Here is a 20,026-nt window from a genome sequence, read left to right on the forward strand (position 1 = left end):
AGCAGCACTTTAAAAACGGGCTGGTAGCAGGAATTCCTGACATCCCCTTAGTCTGAATCACACAAAGTTTGCAAAACTCTAGCTTTTTGCAAGCACATGACATTATTATATTTATAACCAAGTCTCAAGACTTAGTTTGTAAAAGCTGCTATACCTACAAACTAAAAATATAAAACAAACAACAGTGATTATAGAATTAGGGAACCGACAGGTCTTGTACCAAAAATGGTCCCAACCATACACTCAAACGCAGTTCCATGCACAAAGCTATGGAAAGGAACCCGTAAACGTTATTCATTTTCCTGACTCTCTTAAAAAAAAAACTGTAACACACATCTGTGACCTAGCAACAAAATGGTTTGAAATATTTTCCAGATCACTGAACTGTGCAATACCTTTAAAAATGGGATGACAAAAGGTCGCAGTGGGAAGTTAGTAGCTTCTTGCAGTTTGGAATGAAATTCTTCAATTGTCAAAGTAGAATTCTGTTGAGAAAAAAAATTCTGTCTTGGTGACAAAATAATGAAAACACTTAGCAAGAGAAACAGTAACCAAAGCACTCTCAAACTGCTTAATAACTTATTCCTGATACTGATAAGAGGATAAAGAAAAGCATGCCACATATTAAATTATTACCTTATTAAAATACTCAAAGGAAATCACCAGCATTTCAGCCATTCAGCGCCTGTTGCTTAGAGTAGTTTAAGCTCTCAGGTGCTAGGCATGGAAATGCTTTTACATTTCAAACATCAGTTAAAGCTGCTTTTCCCAACAATTTTTTTATTTTCTATTGAAGCCTCTTGTAATTTTGTTCCCAGTGCAGAAGTGGTAATTAGCATGCACACATGAAAAAATCACACTTATTTTTTGAGGAGGAAAACTGCACTTTGCCTCTTGTACTTATGAAGAGGATCGTTTATAATGTTCTAGGCTACAGGAAAGTTATTACTTTGAAGCTGAGGGCATAACCATGAAGACCACATGCTTCATAGGGTTGACCAAGGGAATAACATGATATGTGGACATTCCCAAGGAAAAGATGCCAATTTGCTCCTCAGAGCTCAGATGAAAGTAGAAATCAACTGTAATTAACAGTGGGCAAGCACTTTTGATCTGAAAATCAAGGGCAAATAGATCTCCTAAAGCCACCATTAGTTTCTTTACTAGTTCCCCTTTCCACAGAGAACCATGTGAAAAGCCAAACCACATAAAAAAGGCATTTTGGGTATGGAGACAAATGAAGAGTAGGACTTACTGAAGTTTCACTGCCTACATTAAACCTTTTGACACCGACTCAAATGAAGGGGTACCCACTGCTGCCACATAGGTTTTGTGAAGATACAAGTGGAGAACACCTGAGCCCTAGTACTCAACAGCACTGGCAGTCTTTGCTTCAAATTAAGTCAGTGGCAACTGCAGTTGCTCAGAACATACGTAAATTAGAGCACCACAACAGCATTTTTCCTGGTACGTCCAATTACTGCTGGACGAGATACATGAGAGACAGCAACATCTGGCGGAGAGAGGACTTTTCTGGGAAAAGAAAGAATCCTGGGCCAGATTCACAACAATTTGCCTGTAAAACAGCAGCCCAACTTGACGGAGTGGGTAAGAAAAAGCTGAAATTTTCATTCAGCCATACAATCACGTAGAGGTAACCTTTTAGATAGGGTGACTTAAGTAGCAGTAAGCACCATCAGGTCCCTCCTTGTTGGGTTCAATGAATACTGAGAAAAGGTTTTCCACTGTGTAACCACAGTCCAAACATATATTAGGCTTATTCATCTTTTTAACCAGTATTCTACCACTATATATGTAGGGCACTCTTCTTTTCACAGCCAACTAGGAAGGCAAGCCAAACCATATTTTACTACATTATATATTTCAGGGATGTCTATATTAGGGGTGTTGCCAGTATAGAATGAAAACCCTTTCGCACCATTATAACAGAATATATACTGGCAAAAAAAGTCAAGTCTATATCTGACTGGGAATAACTGTCACTTATGGGAAGATAGACAAGTTACAAGTTAGCTCCAGCAGCAAGAGCCAGTGCTTCATTCTCACGTTTGGTAAGATATATGCAGCGTTTATGACCCACTCTTTCATGTAATAAACATGCCAAGCATAGAGAGGGAAAAGGAGAGAAAAATATCACAATTAGTGTATCATTAGTTGTTTGCTTACCACAAGTCCTAGCACAAGGGTACGCACTCTCTCCCCAATCTCTGGTGAAATGTCATTGCCAAACTGCTGTAAGGTTGTAAGAAATCTCTTCAGTTTGCTGAGTTGCCTAGCTCCACAAGCTGGCGGTAACTGCTGGTTAGCCAGAGAAGAGGAAGAAGAAGAGGATGGCCCATTGCTAAAGCCATTAGGAGGAGATGGAGCTCCATTTAACGCTGTTGGTGAATGGCTAGTGCCATTGGTTACTGAAAGAAAAAGAGAAGGGAGGATAAAATAGAGAGGGGTGTGAGAAAAGAGAGAAAGACAGAGAGGGAAATCCATCAGCTTATGTTTTCCGTGCTTGTCCTCAAAATTAATTAAGTTGAACAATCAAAGATAATTAGCCTTTTGACAGAGCAACACTCTGCAGTTTCTATTTCTTTCCCAGTAGCTGGTACTGAACCATATATGGATTGGAAGTAAAAGCAGCTGCCGCTCACACACCCCCATCAAAATGCTCCTGCACCTGGAAAGCATCATTTGGATACCACCCTTTTTTCAGAGGGTTTTAAAAAGAGAAGGAAGGAAATGGAAAGAGCATGAGAGCATGTATGACTGAAGACAAAAAAATTCCTCCTTGGGGTAGAAAAAAATGTGCAGACATATTTCATGAAGCCTCAGTTTATCTCTGAATATTTTTACTTGTGTTTCGTACACACAACTGACAGCTGTGTTTATAAAACAGGACTTTCACGTTTTAACCTTACACCACCCAATGAGAAGGTTATTTTTTTCAGATACAGATTTCCTAGCTGCTAACATATGGAGCACACAAAGTTGTTTGTGCAGGTACAAATGGTGCCATGCTCACTGTGGCCTGAAGCCTCGCAGCTAGAGCATGAAACTAGACTTCTGAAGACTTCTCAAAGACCATGAGCAAATCACTGTTTTCATGTGCCAATACTGTACCTCTAAAAGGATAAGAAAGCATTCCCCTCCTGTTGCAAGGTTGCTGTGAGAACAACTGTTTGAAGTACTAAATGTTCAAAATTTATGGCAATGAGATTCATGCAGACATACTGAAGACAACAGACAGTTTTTGGCAGCCATTTCAGTTTGATTCTCATCCACACTCCAGAAGAGAGCAGAGAATCAAACTGAGGACATCCTTTTCCACCCAGGCTACTTGGAACAGCAACAGCCAAACTGTTGAGCTGTTGTTTGAGTCTGACTCGCCAAAATAACAGCAATGGGCACACAGCACAAGACTGCACCCAGTAGCAACCAGCACCATGCTCAGCAGCCACTGCCCTAGAGAAATCTGCCAATTTCTTTTTGAGAACTCACTCAGAACCCATCCCAGAAAGACATTAAAAATCAGGAATTTGTCTACTACAAAAAATGCATAGGAGTAAGCCTAAGTTGCTTCCTATTTAAAAGCATAACCATGGCAAGCTAGCAACTTAAAGAACTTTCAATGTTGCTTAATGACCAGCGTCTCTGAAGCCACACATCCCAATTTTTGTCACTTTCTTTATCAGTCATCTTTATTGTTAGACAACAAGTCCCTTTTGAGGGTGCACACCTATTACTAGATTTAGATCACTACCCTATTACCCAATTTAAACCACTACTGCAATACTTTTGAAGGAGCTTTTGTCCTAATGACTGAAGTGCCCTTCTGAAGCACCACAGGAAAAGTTATCTATTTCTATAGATATCTAGTTTCTGCTTGTGTTTTAACCTAGTTTTTGGTTACCTATTCTAGCTGCATGGGCTAGGGAGAACAAGAAGTAGAAAAACTAGAAAGAAGCTGGTCTCAGCAGGTTCAGCTCCACGTGTAGCTCCAAGCGCTGCCGTACAGTGAGGTATCTGAGTAAACAAATACATTGTGACTGCAAGGAACCTGCAAAGCCCAAAGTCATCATATTATGAGCTTAGTAAATGAGGACTGGGAAGAATAAGACTGTGTCCTCTAGCCTGACAGCACCCAACAACTCAGCCACTGGTAAGGGGCTGCTCTCAGCAGAGAGTCTGGGGGTGCGATTAAAAAAGCACAGAACAGGAGAGTTCGTTACCTTGGATGGATATGAAGAGGAGAAAGGAAGGTAAAATTTCTCCCACAACAAAAGAAATAAAGAAATATTCCCCAAATGCTGCTTCTCTAGAATTTTTTTTTTAATAGCCCACTACATATTAGTAATTTTCTCTCCTTCTTTGTAACGTCTGAACTTGCCAACTGCCAAAGATCTACATAATTTCTCAAACAAAACCACATGATTAATAAAACAGAATTTAGCATTTAAAATTTCAAACTAGAATATGTCAAGAGTTTTTAATAGTCTAAATCAAAGAAAATAAGCATATTCTGGACCAGAAAACAAGTATGACCTTCCTGGCCTACAGGCATTCCCACTGTCGCAATAATAAATGTAACAGACACTCCAACAGAAGTACTATTTACTGTACAAGCTGTAACCACTAAAGACAAACTCCAAAATCTGACAGGGTAAAAAAAGGCAATTAAAACTAGACTTTTTTAGATAGTCTTTATATAAACAGCCCCAAAAATTCAGCTATGGTTCACACGCCTTTCCAAAGTGCAGAACCCAATCATAAACATCCAGAAATCTTGTGAGTTACATTGAGGATTATAAAAGTGATTAAAGAAGAACATTGCCCTATTCCTTTCATGACTGCCAAAGACAACCCTGAACCTTGATGCAAGGTGCATCACATTTGAAAGCTTAATCTCTAAGAAACCCACCATGCAAAAACCTAGAAACTTTAGACCAGAGCAGCTCCTAGGATGATTCAGGTGCTGGAGGTTAAGCAAAACAGCCAAATCTATGCAGGATCAGGGTCACTGGGTTAAATTTGAGTTTACACAAATAGCTGGCACAAATCCTCCTCAGTGTTTAAGTTGGATGTAAATCATTAGGACAGGGTTCCCTGGGAGAAGTAGTACAAGAGCCTCCAGCTGGACTTCTGCATAGAGGTGAATTTTAAATAAGGTATTTAGCAGACAGAAAAGGACTAAACAGACATAGGCAAGACAAATAGAAGATGCTGCCTTCATTCTGTTTAGGCATATGTATTCTACGGTTCTAAAAATGTTTTATTTAAAATGTGAAATGTAAACACATTCTCATGTTTATACTATTACAAGTCAGTATAAAAGAGACCAAAAAATTTGCAGCTAAATCTTGGTAAGAGAAATGTGGATCATTTCATGGCTGTGAAAAGAATAGTCCAGACAACATGCCAGATTCAGATCTCAGTTACACTGATACGAATGCAGAGTAATTCCATCAAGACTACTTGAGTTTCTTGTATGTTTACATCAATAAACTGAGACAGAGATGCAGCCCCAAGTGGTCACAGGTTAAAAATCTCTAGATAAAACAATAAAAAGCTTTTATTTTGGGGGTTATATCAATATTAACTAGACATTACATAGCATTTAAATAAGAATTCTTCAATCATAAGTGGGATGAAGTTTGTTTTTTTCATTATCCTCCACTTTAAAAACATAAGCAACCCCACCCCCCAAAGTTTCTATACAGAAGAGAAAAGGGTCCTTTAAACAACAGAATGGCATAAAAAAGAAGGGTTTCTGTACTTCTCACAGAAGGACTGATCTGAGCATTAACTACATGGGAAAGCATTGCTCACTGTTCTTTAACTCTGTGGCCAAGTTATCAACGAAATAACACCCCTCTGAGCTGAATATTTTAATAACTTAAAGATGCACTAACCTGTTGCAATCTTAGAATTTGCTTAATTACTTTATTGTAATTAATATAACTAAATGCTGCTCCCACCATATCATGCACATTTCCCTTCACATATTTTGCTTCCTTATAGAGAGAATAGAAAGAGTATGAAAGAAAAGGAAGAAAATAAGTCTAATTACACGTTGTGGGCGTGAATGAACTGGTTCTTGGAGCTCCTTGGGTTGTGGGAGGAGGTGGCATGGCTGGAGGCGTCAGCCTGGATTGTGTCTTCACATCCACAGGTGAGTCTGGCATTGTGGAATGCTTCTCAGTGCGATCTGCAACACACACCACAGGAACACACTGGTTTATTCCCTCAAGCACACCCCCTCTGACAAAAAATTAAAAGCTAATGCAAAAAGTGAGCCATTTCAGCATCTGCTGCAAAAGATTACACCTGATTATCTGCTCCAGTGTGATCTTCCCAAATTACATCATCTAAACCTTACTTAAGAAGGTATAACACAGATGGCAAGACCTCATTTGTAGTGGTGCTGCATTGTCTTTTGTTTTCGTTTCTAGCATGTGCAGATGCTACCTCTCAAGCACTCCTGGAGCTGCAATAATGCCACCTCCCTTCAAGGCTCTCATGTTAGCCAGGAGGAAAAAACAGATGAAGAGACAGGAAGGTAATAAATCCCCTTACAACAACTCTTTGAGAATTAAAACCTGAAGATCTCTAGTACAGATGAGAAGTTGGGTGGGATATTGGTTGAAGCCAGCTCTCTCCACGTCTCTTCTTCGTAACACCTGCTACCCTCTCCATCACTTCTCTTTGTAATCATGGAGAGATACTTATGTTAAATACCGCGTGCCTCCTGGATCACTTTACTACCCTGCCCTTGGATATTCTTACATACACCAGAAAAATAAACACAACACGCCAAAATGGTATGTCAGTCATCACACATACATACCACTCAGGGTTTTTTAAAGCATCTAAGTTTGCACCATCACACATTAAGAACAACTTTCATGTTCAAAACCTGCAAATAGAAACGTACATCCCCAGGAAAACAAAAGGGGGGGGGGGGTGTGTAGAAAAATGTAGAAAACCTAACAGTTCTCTTGCAACTAAAGATCTTGAGATGGAAATACTTGATATGGAAGCTATAGAAGTATCTTCTTTTGCCAACACCTTTATGGTCACCTCTGTGTTAAACCCTTATGTTTCATTTATCAAGAATGAGCAAAACATGACAACATTTACCAACTGAAAGCAAAATTAAGGCTTCCTTACTCATGTCAGGTGTTCAGTAAGCCATCGTGAGTAAAGATGAGTAAGATCAAGTTTAGCTTTTTATGAGCATTCAGTTAAATTCTTCCATCCCTTCCTGGGGGATCAGGGTTCTTTATTTTACACACTGTCCTACACAAGTCTGGCTGAACTCCATTAAACTATTTTGCAAAGCAAGGAAGTATCGCTGCTAATGGGCAAGCATGTAAGTCTGTGGGTTTTAATTCAAGACAATAGCAAAGCCCACCATATGCTACAAATTCTATCACTCCACTTTGTGATGTGCTTCTTGTTCTAACAACATAAAAACTTCAACTAAACAATCATAACTAAAATTTGCCCTGAGAGACATTAAGAGAAACAAAACGCAATACACACATTTAACAAAGGAAGGGTATGTTTAAAAGAGCCTCAAAACACTTAATTATCAGAACACTTACTTATCAGAAAGTAAAAAAACAACCAAACAAAAAAAAAAACCTACCACAGAAATTAACAACACATAATTAATGGATATCAATATTTAGCTCCCTGAAACTGAGGAAAGTGAGGAAGTATGTCTCAGAGGTACAGTGTGTCAGGTACTGCAATTATAAAAGCCATCTTCATCCTTTGTTGAAGTGCCTACAGATGCTTTAGTTCTCAGTTAAAGGGAGTAATCTAATGCAGAATTTAGAGGCAAGTTTGGGGAAGATGAGCAGTGAAACACTCCCAGAACAGAATGAGGGGAACACAGATACAGTATTACAGGATCTTTAGTGTGGATCTAAGGTTAGTAAACCTCAGCTGTGTAGGGAACAGTATCCAAAATGATTAGCTTAAATATTAAGGCTGCTACACAGGTGAGATTTGATCTGCAAATCAAGCAACAGTAAGTTATTACATGCTGGAAAACAAAAGCAAGTTTTTAAACATATTCTATACAAATATCCCTTCTATATCATTACATTAAAAGAGTTAAATCTATATCTTTAACAAGTCATTCATTTAATATAAAGAACTGTGAAAACTCATCTTGAAATGTTAACTGCTTCCTTAATAGCCGAATTCATCTTCCACTCACCTCAACCAACCTCAGCAACAAGGGAATAAATAGCTTTCAGCTCATGTTGCAACAGAGGGAAAGAGGCACAGCAGTGAGCCCAAGCCCTCCTAAATAAAGGCAAATATTTCTGCCATGCCAAGAAAGGAGAGAGAAAGGGAGGCTTGCCAGAGCTGTTGGGGAGATAACAGTGGGAACTGCTGGTCCATCTGGTTTTCATTCTGCTAACACTCACATTGAACTGTTAAGGAAGGCAGTCCAGGTACACAGATTTGAAGCATGTGGGAGCGCAGACACAGGCACAGAGGAGATGGAGGTGGGTGGAAGAAGGAGTGAGAGAAATCAAGCTCCTCTAACAGTCTGCTGCTCGCAGTGAGCAGGCACAGCCTGTATCCTCCAGTTCAGCTGTTGATAACTAAAACCGATCCCCAAGTATGCAACCAACCACAAGGTTCCTGCTCCCCTCCCTTTGCTACATTTCAAAGTTCGGATTGGAGGGGGGAGCCATTCCCCAAAAGCTGGCAATGTTTTGTTACTTAAATTGAACACCGTAGTGGGAATTAGTGTGTTGGTTTTGCCCTCCAATTTCAGACTGCCATTCTACTGTGATCCAACTGGTTTCTACTCCTCAAACAGTGTCTGCCGCTCCGTTTGCAGACTGCTGAAATTATCCTGTACTTCTCATACAAATCTAATGACATTAGGTTTGACTTTCTCAATTACACATTTCTTTGAACTCCTGAGGGGTAAAAATAAAACCCCAAACTCTACAGACACTTACCTCTGTTTAACCTCTCTCCCCACCCTGCAAAGCCCCAAACCCCACTCTTGCTACTATAGGAGCGTGAGGCGGACAGATTTATCTCTGGTTGTCTGTAAGTTCCCCAGGTCTGCCTTCTGTAATGAGATATAAGGCTCCTCTCAAGCACACCTCAAAACACTTCTAACCAGGGTACAAGATTATCTTGTCAGAGCACAGACTCTCCTTGGGTGGGTGGGGAGAGGGCTTCTGAAGCAGTACAGTGCAAAATGTAAAGCTCTTCCAGGTTCTTGGAAGACAGCAACACCAACACACCACCCAGAACAGCCTTTACATCCCACTTTTCCACCTTCCTTAATAGCAAAAGTCCTGCAGGAGCCATTGTGCTCTTACAGATGCTATTGACCTGTTTCCTGCCTCTATAGCTGGTTCCAAAACCTCCACGGGAGCTATGGAGCTGGAAACACCTGCCCACAGTAGCTCTGCACCCACAGCCGTCCCACCACCCACAATCCCAGAGAACCTCAGCAGCAATGTTTGTAAGACACAGGTCTCTCAGGGGATAGAGTGGTGATGATAGTACAAAGCACTGCCAATGCTGGTAAAAGCGTTACTAGTTCTTGTGATCTGAACTCCTAAAACTTGTAGTGTCTGATACTTAGCCTAGAGCTCCAGCTTCTACAAATCATTATTTATTTTTAAAACAAACAAACAAACAAAACCCCCAAAAATATAACAAACCCAGTTTGATGATATGACAGCTAAAGGCAAAACACTATTTAAATTGTATTCACAAGCCAAGTTTCCCCATAACCATATTATTCTATGATGGATTTTAAGTATAGACATTTTTCATACAAACTCCCAGTGGCTATCCTACTATCTGTACATTCAGTGAGGGTTTGGGAGACAAAGAAAGAATCCCTCAAGGGGAAAACATCTTTACATGTGAAAACCTGCCTGTGCAACACTTCATGTACATTTGCTCCAGTTTTATAATACAGAAGCATATACACTGCACTTTGCCTGAAATTTGGAAGAACTTTAAGGAAAAGTATGTCTTAAAATTGCTTAGTTTCTTGAATTCACCAACATTTTTATGCTTTCCTGTCAAACCAAGCTCCCCATTTGCACAGATAGAGTTCTCTTTTTTTTTTTTCCTGTTGAACTCTGACATTTCAAACAATAATCCTGAACAAGCAGGGACACACCAGAAAGTTTCATCCAGGCAGTACCCCACAGCACACACATTTCAGAGCGCAGGCTGTGTATACAAAGAGAGTAACTTCTTTGAGGTGCAAAGATTTCTTCCGCTGAACCCTTCTAAACAGTGAAAGACTTGCACTCCTTAGCCCAGTTCGGATCAAATGGGGCTGAAAACAGAGGTCCTCCAAACCAGATGAAAAAGGAGACATCTGCAATTCATTCTGCAGTGTTCGCTGCAATCAATTCAGGATGGAGATAGATGGTGAAATAATGGTCTAGTCCTAATCCATACACACAACCCACTGGTGCAGTGAGAGACTTAAAATAAATTCAGAAAATATGTTTCAAGTATGCAGAGATCTACTGCATTTGCTTTGGATTATGTTTTTTTTATTTAAAGAAAAAAAACCCACCAAACATTTTGAAATATAAATTCTTGAATCTCCCTTACAGCGCAGAGTGAAGAACTGTGATTTTACCACAGAAGTATTTTGCTTCGTTTTAAATTAAAGAACATTGTAAAACCAACTTTAAATTATTATATTTTTTCAGTGGATTTCTTGGTTCATGAAACTACACTGTTCTTGTCATTCATTCAGTTTTTATGGCAGGAGTTATATTTATCACTATATTTAGCTTTTAGGTGAACACTGATACTTACTGTATGCACAGCCAGCTTCTGAAGACAAACAAGGAAGAGACAAAGTAGAACATGCAGGAGCAGGGTCAAAGAGAGATGTGTATGTATTCAAACTGATTTACTTTACTTCCTGTACCCTAAAAGATTTAGTCCCTTTTTAAACAAGGCAGTCTTTCATATATGGCAACATTTCAGCTCACGTGGCACCCTTCCAAGTCTAACGCATCAAGCAAAGCTGATGTATGGAACAAAATATGGACTATATAAATACTTTACTGATACCGTTTCAATAGCCAATTCAATGTCAAGCATTTCTAGGAGTGGTGTGTTTTCAATTTCCTTTTTTAAATGAAAAAAAGTATGGTATAATATGCTGTGGCATTTATTTTACTTTTAGTTAGTGCAAACAGTTCCAGATGTATATTCAGGCATGAAAGATTCTTAAAAGACGCTCTATATTGATTGTACAGTACTTACCACTTCTGTGCCAACACGTTCAAAATAAAAATAAAAACTGCCAAATTAAAAGAGCCCATTGTCTTGTTTCCTTTAAACTCACAGCAAGAACAAACCCGTGTATGACACACAGGATTAGAACCTGCCTCCACCATCCCAATTTATACAAATGGAGATCTAAATCTGTGGGACTTCATATTGATTATGGTTACTTAGATGGCATTGGACTAATTTTGATTATTTTGAGAGGGATAGCAAGGAATCTGCAAGCAGGTAACTGCAGAGTCACACTAGTGACGAACTGGGAGTCAGGAACCCACAAGTCCCCCTAAGAGGACAAATTACATAGCTCTCTCATCCATAACCATAATGCTATCACACTACAATCACTAATCTAAAGTCCCTCCCTTCAGGTTTGGCCAAGCCATGCAGCACTGTTACAAGGCAGTGCTTGTGGAGACCCACAGTTCCTGACTCTCAGGCCTGTCACTACACAGAGCAGGACAATACTACGAGGTATCTGCCTTGGCTGAAAAGGCCTCATACAGTATGACCCTTGTATATATGGTAAAGCCTACCTACCCTGTGCACTGCATGACATTTGGACAACAATGCTGCAGACCCTCTCCCAGCCAAGCATGCCTGGGACTTGTTTGAGACCGGTCCAGTCTTCATTCCATTCATCTCTTGGCCCTTTTGACTTTTTTTAAAGAATAAACAAGGACCTAAACATAATGGTTGTTTTTCTGCTATAAACAAATGATCTCAAACAGGCATAACACAGACATAACTTTCTGTCAGCACCAGATGCAGTCACATTATTGGCCTAGAAAGAAAACATCACCCGGCTTTCAGCTCCCCAGTGGACAACTTTTAATCCCTAGATGATCTGCAGAAGGGCAGTATCAGAAAGCAGCTCAGACACTCTGACTCTGTCTTTTGTCACAAAACATTATGCCTGCAAGCTTTATCCACCAGGAATGAGCATGTGTGTGGGGCAAGCGGTGGACATACATAGCAGTTTTCAAGACAACATGTCACTGCCCCTTTAGCGCACAGGGCATGAAGCTCACACACTGAAGATGACCCCTTTGCAAAAGGCAATCACAACCTCACTGCAGTCTTATCTTGGTTCTCCTCTACTCAGATAGCTAACAGTTCGTATCACCAGCTATTCTTCAGATAAATGAACAGCACACTCAGTTTGCCCATTTCTTCTCATCTAATATGCAGGATCTGGAGGAAATTCTGCATCATGGGAGTTCACTGAAGTTATCTCAGGCCAAGTTATCAGAGCTTTCTTCAGATGTGCTAAAAAAAGCCTTGAGAATAATGCAATCTCTACCCTGTCTCGCAAAAGCTGAATGGGATGTTTGTGCTACTCTCTCCCGGTTTTGGTGGGAAGACGTTGTGGGTACACTGGAGGGAAAGGATGCCATCCAGAGTGACCCTGTCACACTTGAGAGGTAGAACAGGGCAAACCTCAGGAAGTTCAACCAAGCCAAGTCCTGCACCTTGGGTCGGGGCAATCCCAGGCACAGCTATAGGTTGGGCAAACAAGAGAATCAGAGAAGCCCTGAGGAGAAGGACCTGGGGGTGCTGGCTGATGAGAAACTTAACATGAGCTGGCAGTGTGCACTCGCAGCCCAGAAAGCCAACCGTATCCTGGGCTGCATCAAAAGGAGCATGACCAGCAGGTCGAAGGAGGTGATCCTGCCCCTCTACTCCGCTCTTGTGAGACCCCACTTGGAGTATTGTGTGCAGTTCTGGTGTCCTCAACATAAAAAGGACATGGAACTGTTGGAACAAGTCCAGAGGAGGGCCATGAGGATGATCAGGGGACTGGAGCACCTCCTGTATGAAGACAGGCTGAGAAAGTTGGGGCTGTTCAGCCTGAAGAAGAGAAGGCTGCATGGAGACCTCATAGCAGCCTTCCAGTATCTGAAGGGGGCCTATAGGGATGCTGGAGAGGGACTCTTCATTAGGGACTCTAGTGATAGCACAAGAGGTGATGGATTTAAACAGGGAAAGTTTAGGCTAGATATAAAGAAGTTCTTTACTGTGAGGCTGGTGAGGCACTGGAACAGGTTTCCCAAAGCAGTCATTCCTGGCAGTGTCCAAGGCTGGGCTGGACGGAGTCTTGGGCAACATGGTCTAGTGAAGGTGTTCCTGCCCAAGGCAGGGGGGTTGGAACTGGATGATCTTAAGGTCCTTTCCAATCCTAGCTATTCTATAATTCTATGTAAAGCAGGTGAAATGGCAGAGAATGCTTTGCATCATGTTCTTCATCCTTGTCTGGTCCTACCATCATGAAAACAAACTAAAACCACAGAAGCACTTTCTTTTGTTTCAGGTCTCTAGGCTGAGAGGTTCTGACTGGCAAAACAATGTGTCCCATGCTCATGGATAGCAGCTGAAGGCAGACAGTTGGACTTACTATAAAATAAGGAGGGCATTATATCAGTCTCAGAATTGAGACAAAAATGTTATGGCTTGGCTTTCTCCTGAAAGAAAGAAGGAAAGAAACTTGTCTTGCCATATCATTTCATTTTAAAAGATGAAAAAAAATACAAAAATGGCATTTTTCCTTTTAGTTAGATATTAGGAAGAAGTTCTTTACTGAGAGGGTGGTAAGCCACTGCAACAGGCTGCACAGAGAAGCTGTGGATGCCACTAGATGAGCTTTAAGGTCCCTTCCAACCCAAACCATTCTGTGACTCAAAGATTTGACATGCTTTGACAGTTTCAAAAAATATCATAAAATCACTTTCAGTCTTTAATAATTAAAAACTGATGCTTGGCAGAATTGTACCTTTTTCAAATGCCTCTTTTCTCCTTCCCCCTTCCTGACTTTACAGATTTGACCATGTAAAATCGCTTGAACATACAACAGAATACAGGGAGAAGAACACATTCTAAATTTAAATCTAATACCAACATAATGTTTTATAAAATACTATAACAAGAACAGACAAGCAAAATAAGGGCCAAGTGTGGCATCTGCCTTAAGTTTCCATAAACCCCCAGAATACAAAGTCTACAAGTTCACTTGCCATGGCGGAATACATACCAGTTGGTCTGTAACAAAGGCAAAGATAATGCAGATTTATTCTAAATATCCTACAAAGCAGCATGAAAATGCCTCTATGTATGCATAATTAATGCAGTTAATAAGCAAACAGTCCCACAATCAGTATCAAAATACTGTTTTCCTGTTTACATTGTTTTCTGGATCTTTTCTACTTCATTTTATTGACAAGCTACTTAACTAAGAACCTTATGTTTTGATTGGCTGTCTTTCACATGACAGGAACTATTACTGCTACTCCAAACTAACTCACTAAATGTTGAGGCCCGAGTGAAGTGAAAAAGAGCTGCTCACCACCTGCAGCACGAAGAACCAGAGGACAAACAGCACAACTGCTGGCCAAACCCACTCCCTGTCCTCCCCACCATGAGCTATAAAGATGACAACCCCTCCACATTAGCAATCACTCCTTTCATTTCTCCTATACTTCCAGAGGAAACTACTGGGGTGTTTTCAGATGCAGCTTCCCAAAGGCTCCCTGACCAGTAGTTCACTTCCTTTTTGTACCATCTTCACTGGAAGACCTACCCTTGTCAGGATTGCATGTAATTTGACTATTAACTACAGATGAAGTTAGACGACTGACACATAAGAAACCCAAATGCCATTAGCAACAAACTGGTACTGTTGACATGCTCTTACCATACTCAACCCCACATAGCACATATCCTTCCCACCAGAAGTAAGAATATTTTCTCTCTCAATGCCATTACAATTCCCAAACTTGATCTCCAGAGCATATTTTTATTTTTAACCCAAAGTTTGTAGAGTCCTAAATTAACAGTAGTTTGTTATACACTACTAAAAAAAGTCTGAAGCAAAATAAGTACAAACTCCCTTATTATTTAATGCACTAACATAAAGTATAAAGCCTAGCTATACCCATTTTCAAGAAGTCCTAAGAGAATACTGATAGCAGTGTTCCATTAGATTTAACTAGAACTGAAGTCTCCAATACAGACTAGATAAAATAATCTAAAATAACTTAGTTGCAGGACACCTTCAGGTACTAAATTATTCCACCGGCAAAAAAGTTATTGTGGCTGCACTTTATAAAGACATCGCTTATAAACCTGCCAGTCCTTTAGGGTCAAAAAGAATCAAACATGGGTTCTACCATCTAACACAGACAGCTAAATTAGCAGACTAGATTTCCCATATAATCAGTGAAAAGAACAGTTATAGCCTCTAATTTCTTAATTCCTATGGCTGCTAAATCAGACAGTATGAATATTCCCATTTAGATATAGGCTCTTTGCCTCATGAGAACCAGAGGTATTCAGACTGCTCTGGCAGCATGGCTGGTGTACACAAGAATTGGTGATCCCCGGTCACCAGGCATACTGACTCCTTGGTTTCTATTCAGTCAACCAAGACCACCAATGAAATCCACTGATGAAAAATGCATAATGAAACCTATTTTGCCCAGAAATCCTCATTCATGTGCTACCACTGTTACTTACTGCCACTCCCAGCAACAGAAGAATCCAACTATAGGCTTTTCCCCTATCTCGCTACTGATAATCTTCAAGTAGAGCAATTTATTACCCTAATAAGTGCTTCTGCATTTGTGGAAATGCACACTATTGAAGACTACAATTTCACATCATCGGATGATGCCATTAAAGACATCTTGTGTTAACATGAGTGACTGTCTAGACAGAATGTAAGAAAAGGTTCATCATGAGGTAACATTATTTAGTGACAAATAAGCTCACAAGCAAAACAAACGTTACCATTAGCAAAAACAAAAGCATATTTCAAATAAGTGTCTGGCCTAATATATCACATGTTAACATGGAATAACGTAAGCATGTAAAGGAAGAGCGAAAGGAAGAAACTTGCGTGTGTTATGTAAAACCAGACTAACAAATACAAAACCAGAGTAAACCCCTTTCTAAAACCAGTGAATTCACACAAATTCACCTTGGCACAAGAAACCCCAGAGTGCTGTCCTCTTGCCCCACAGTGCTGTGTGTCATTCAGAAGGATCTGGACAGGCTGGATCAATGGACATAGAGGAACCTTTTAAAGTACAACAAAGGCAAGTGCAGGATCCTGCACCTGGGGAGGAATCACACGTGTACCAGTACAGGCTGGGGGCTGACCTTTTGGAAAACAGCTCTGCAGAGAGGGACCTGGGGTCTTGGTGGACAACAAGCTGTCCATGAGGCAGTGGAAATGTGCCCTTGTGTCCAATAAGTGCAATGGTGTCCTGGGATGCATCACAAAGAGAACTGCCAGCATGTCGAGGGAGGGGATCCTCCCTCTCTACTCAGCGCTGGTGAGGCCTCCCTTGGAGCACTGCATCCCTTCTGGGCTCCCCGGTATAAGAGAGACCTGAAGCTCCTGGAGGAAGTCCAGCTAAAGGGCTACTAGAATGACTACGGGTCTGGAACCTCTCTACTGTGAGGAAAGGCTGCGGTAGCTGCTCCTGTTTGGCCTAGGGAAAAGAAAGCTCTGCGGGATCTGATCAATGTGTTTGAGTACCTGAAGGGAGGGTGTCACGATGACTGGGCCAGACTCTTACTGGTAGTGCCAGGCAACTGAACAAGAGGCAAGGGGCATAAACTAAACCATAGGAAGTTTCACCTGAACATGAAGAAATGCTTCTTCACTGAGGCCGACTGAGCATTGGAACAAGTTGCCCAGAGAGGTGGTGGAGTCTCTTTCCATGGAGATACTCAAGAGAACAAATCTGAGCAATGGGCTTTTGGTGACCCTGCTTGAGCGGGGAGGTTGGACCAGATGACCTCTGGTGGTCCTGTCCAGCCTCAACCATTCTGTGATTCTATGAAACCAGGTGATCTCACCCAGGAAAAGAGGTGCTGGTTTAGCCTTGCACCCACAGCCCCAGAAACATGCTTAACTCTAGATACTGAAAACAGCTGTAGGTAAACTAATGAGACCACTCACAGGACATACAGTTACACGAAATGTTTCTAGACTGTAAAGCACCACAGCAGGCTTAGTCTTGCACAACAAAACTTAAAACTTTCTCCTTTTAAAGTATCTTCCCTTTGTTTTGAATTTTAAATGTCAGACCACAAAAACAACAAAACACCATACAGCTGAAGCCTGTATTGAAAAGCAATCAGCAATTACTACAGAATCCAAAGAAAATATAAGCAAAATTTTGAAACAATTTCAGGTATAGCAGCATTGCCATGCTTGACAGTTGTAGAAAACATGCTTCATTTCATGCCCAACAGATTAAAAGTAAATGTATTCTTCCCCCCCCCCCCCCCCAAATACATTAAAAAAAGGTTTTTATATTTATAAAATCTCATTTTCATCAACCAACTAAACAGACTACTAACACAGCAATTTAATATTGGCCTTTGTGGATCAGTACAGCTTCCATGGCTTACTTTTATATATGTGCGTATATATGTGCACACGTGCGTGTACGCGCACACGCACTCATACACATATCTAATCAAGTTTTATTTATTTTGCATATAAAAATAATTACTGCGGGGTTTTTTTTTACATTCTGCTTTAGAAAATTAAGAAAGAAATAGTCCCCAGTTACACTGAAGGGAGTGTTAAATGAAGGGGAACCTGCAGGGTGAAGAAGCCAAGACATCAGAGAGAAACCACTCAATGCTACATGTGCAAGTGAAGTATTGACAACATAAAGAAGTCTGATGCATTTGAACTCTGAATGTTCAACGTGGATGCACTTAACCCTTGGTAATATGGTCAGTTTTCTTGTACATGAAAAGAATCTTTGTACATGAAAAAGAACCTTATGAAAAGCAGATTTAGCTCTCTCCATGCTATGGAAACACTCTACATTTGGCTCCAAGTCTACTTGGATAAATACATTTTGCTGCACTGAGAAGTGGATTAAGCAGAAGAGGAGCCATTTTTATAAGGGAAAAATATTAAACAGGAGGAAAGAAACTCTGCAGTGGAGCAGAGGGTAGTTGAGAAGGCTCTCAACTTCCAAGGGGCAGGTTCTCCTCATGGGGGGGCACGCACCTTCAGCGTTCGCGGGCAGCACTGCAAGTGGATAAAAGTACACGGAGAGAACCACCAGCCAGCTGCTGGGAGCATGCCTGGGCAAAGAGAGGCTGGGAATTTTTGCAGGTAACCACTGACCACTAGAGGGAGCCGATATTGTGCAGCCTTTCCATTCGGAAAATTCAAAGTAAATGGCACGGTACTCCGAAAGTCAAAAGGGAGATGCTTTAAGAAACGTTCTTTCCAGTATCAACAGTTAATTTCAGGATATCGGGAAGGAAAGCTTATGACACTGTGCATGTATACATCAGCACACGGTATTCTGTTTCTACAATGCCAAACACAATATTAAGTATTTCTGTCTAAATTTTGGCTTTAATTATTTCTGCCTTAAACCAGTAACTAGGCAGTACTGGATGCAACAGAAGACCATTTTCAGTGCCCCTATTGTCACCTATCTACCCTAATCAAACAAGTCAGATGCTCCCTCTGCCCCCCAACATCATCATCCTGTTAGATGTTAGAGACGGCTTCCCATATAAAATACTCAAAAAAGTGAAAACTGCAGCAAGCAGCACATCAGACATCAGCATGTCTACAATTTCACAATACTTCCAGTCATACGAACCCATATCCTGCTCACACAACTATAGCCATGTGATGATACATGAATCTGAAAACTGAATGACATTTCTGCACCAAAGCACAGAGAACCAAACAAAACTTACTTTCTTCACATGTGTATCAGTCAGACAGATCAAACAGCAAGCAGGGAAGAAATAAATGAAAAAAAAATACTGGGGTGTCTCACAGATGTTTATAAACATCCTTCTGGCATCACATACGTATTAAGAAAGCTAAATCCCAATGCCAGAGACAATTCAAAAACATAGAGACATAAGTGACTGTTCTAGGATCTCCTGTAAGAATGTATTTCTTTACGGTCTTTACTTGGAATAAAACATGTAAAACACATCAGTAGTTGTAGGGTTTAAACTGCTTGGATATGAAGAAATAAAGAACTGCTGAACAGTAACAACTATCCATGGCAAATTCTTAAAATTATGAAAGAAAAATTTCAAAAAGGAAACCTGGGACTACCTGTATGAAATACTAAACCATTAACAAGAATAACTATCCCCAAATGAGTTCCTATCCATTATCTTTTTTCATAATTATTGAAACAAAGCAAGTAGCTTCAGTAATTGAGCATACAAATGACCTTTTAAAAACTTAACAGGTCATTTCCAAAGGTGATTATGAGCCCTGACTTAGAGCTACTCAGTTTTGCACATAATTCTGCCCAATGCCAACAATCTGCACAAAATGATGACAAAATGTGTTTCCACCCGACTAGGTGGAAACAAACTTTCAGAAACTAAAACCGTCACTTCAGAAGGTATGAGGTGGTGAACACTGATGAATCAAATGCAATCATTCCCATGATTGATTCATTAAAAATTTTGCGTTTGCCTGTGTTCTGCCGTCAGAAGAATGGAAAGGAGGTGGTAATTATGTGTTAGAGCCCTTACAATGCCACATGCTGTAAGTAATGATGATGAGTTTAACAGTGAAAAGTCTAAAGTTAGATAGAAGGGATAAAACCACAGTAGGTTATCAGAGAGGACATCAGATATACATATGAAGAGCAAGAAATGTGGGTGGATAAGGATACTTCAACTCTTGAAA

At 40.5% G+C, this 20,026-nt stretch overlaps 1 protein-coding gene across 11 annotated transcripts in view; it reads right to left on the bottom strand.

The window, feature by feature from the left end:
* RUNX1T1 (RUNX1 partner transcriptional co-repressor 1) overlaps nt 1-20,026 on the bottom strand; it is a 118,156-nt gene that overhangs the window by 44,625 nt on the left and 53,505 nt on the right. For 8 of the 11 annotated variants that reach the window (XM_057402993.1, XM_057402986.1, XM_057402984.1 and 5 more), the window contains 3 exons: nt 6,080-6,217; nt 2,188-2,429; nt 396-485 (listed from right to left, as the gene is read on the bottom strand). In XM_057402993.1, the coding sequence (XP_057258976.1) occupies nt 396-485; nt 2,188-2,429; nt 6,080-6,194 (447 nt within the window). In that variant the 5' untranslated portion in view covers nt 6,195-6,217. Of the gene's footprint in view, nt 1-395; nt 486-2,187; nt 2,430-6,079; nt 6,218-6,477; nt 6,928-7,179; nt 7,628-8,239; nt 8,279-20,026 lie in introns of those variants that run through there. The other 3 variants (XM_057402991.1, XM_057402988.1, XM_057402992.1) reach the window with 3 other exon arrangements.

Source organism: Pezoporus wallicus, unplaced genomic scaffold (assembly GCF_028554395.1).
Source record: "Pezoporus wallicus isolate ANWC-B61680 ecotype Strahan unplaced genomic scaffold, APGP_CSIRO_Pwel_v1 contig_2456, whole genome shotgun sequence".
In the NCBI taxonomy this organism is placed as follows: Eukaryota; Metazoa; Chordata; class Aves; order Psittaciformes; family Psittacidae; genus Pezoporus; species Pezoporus wallicus.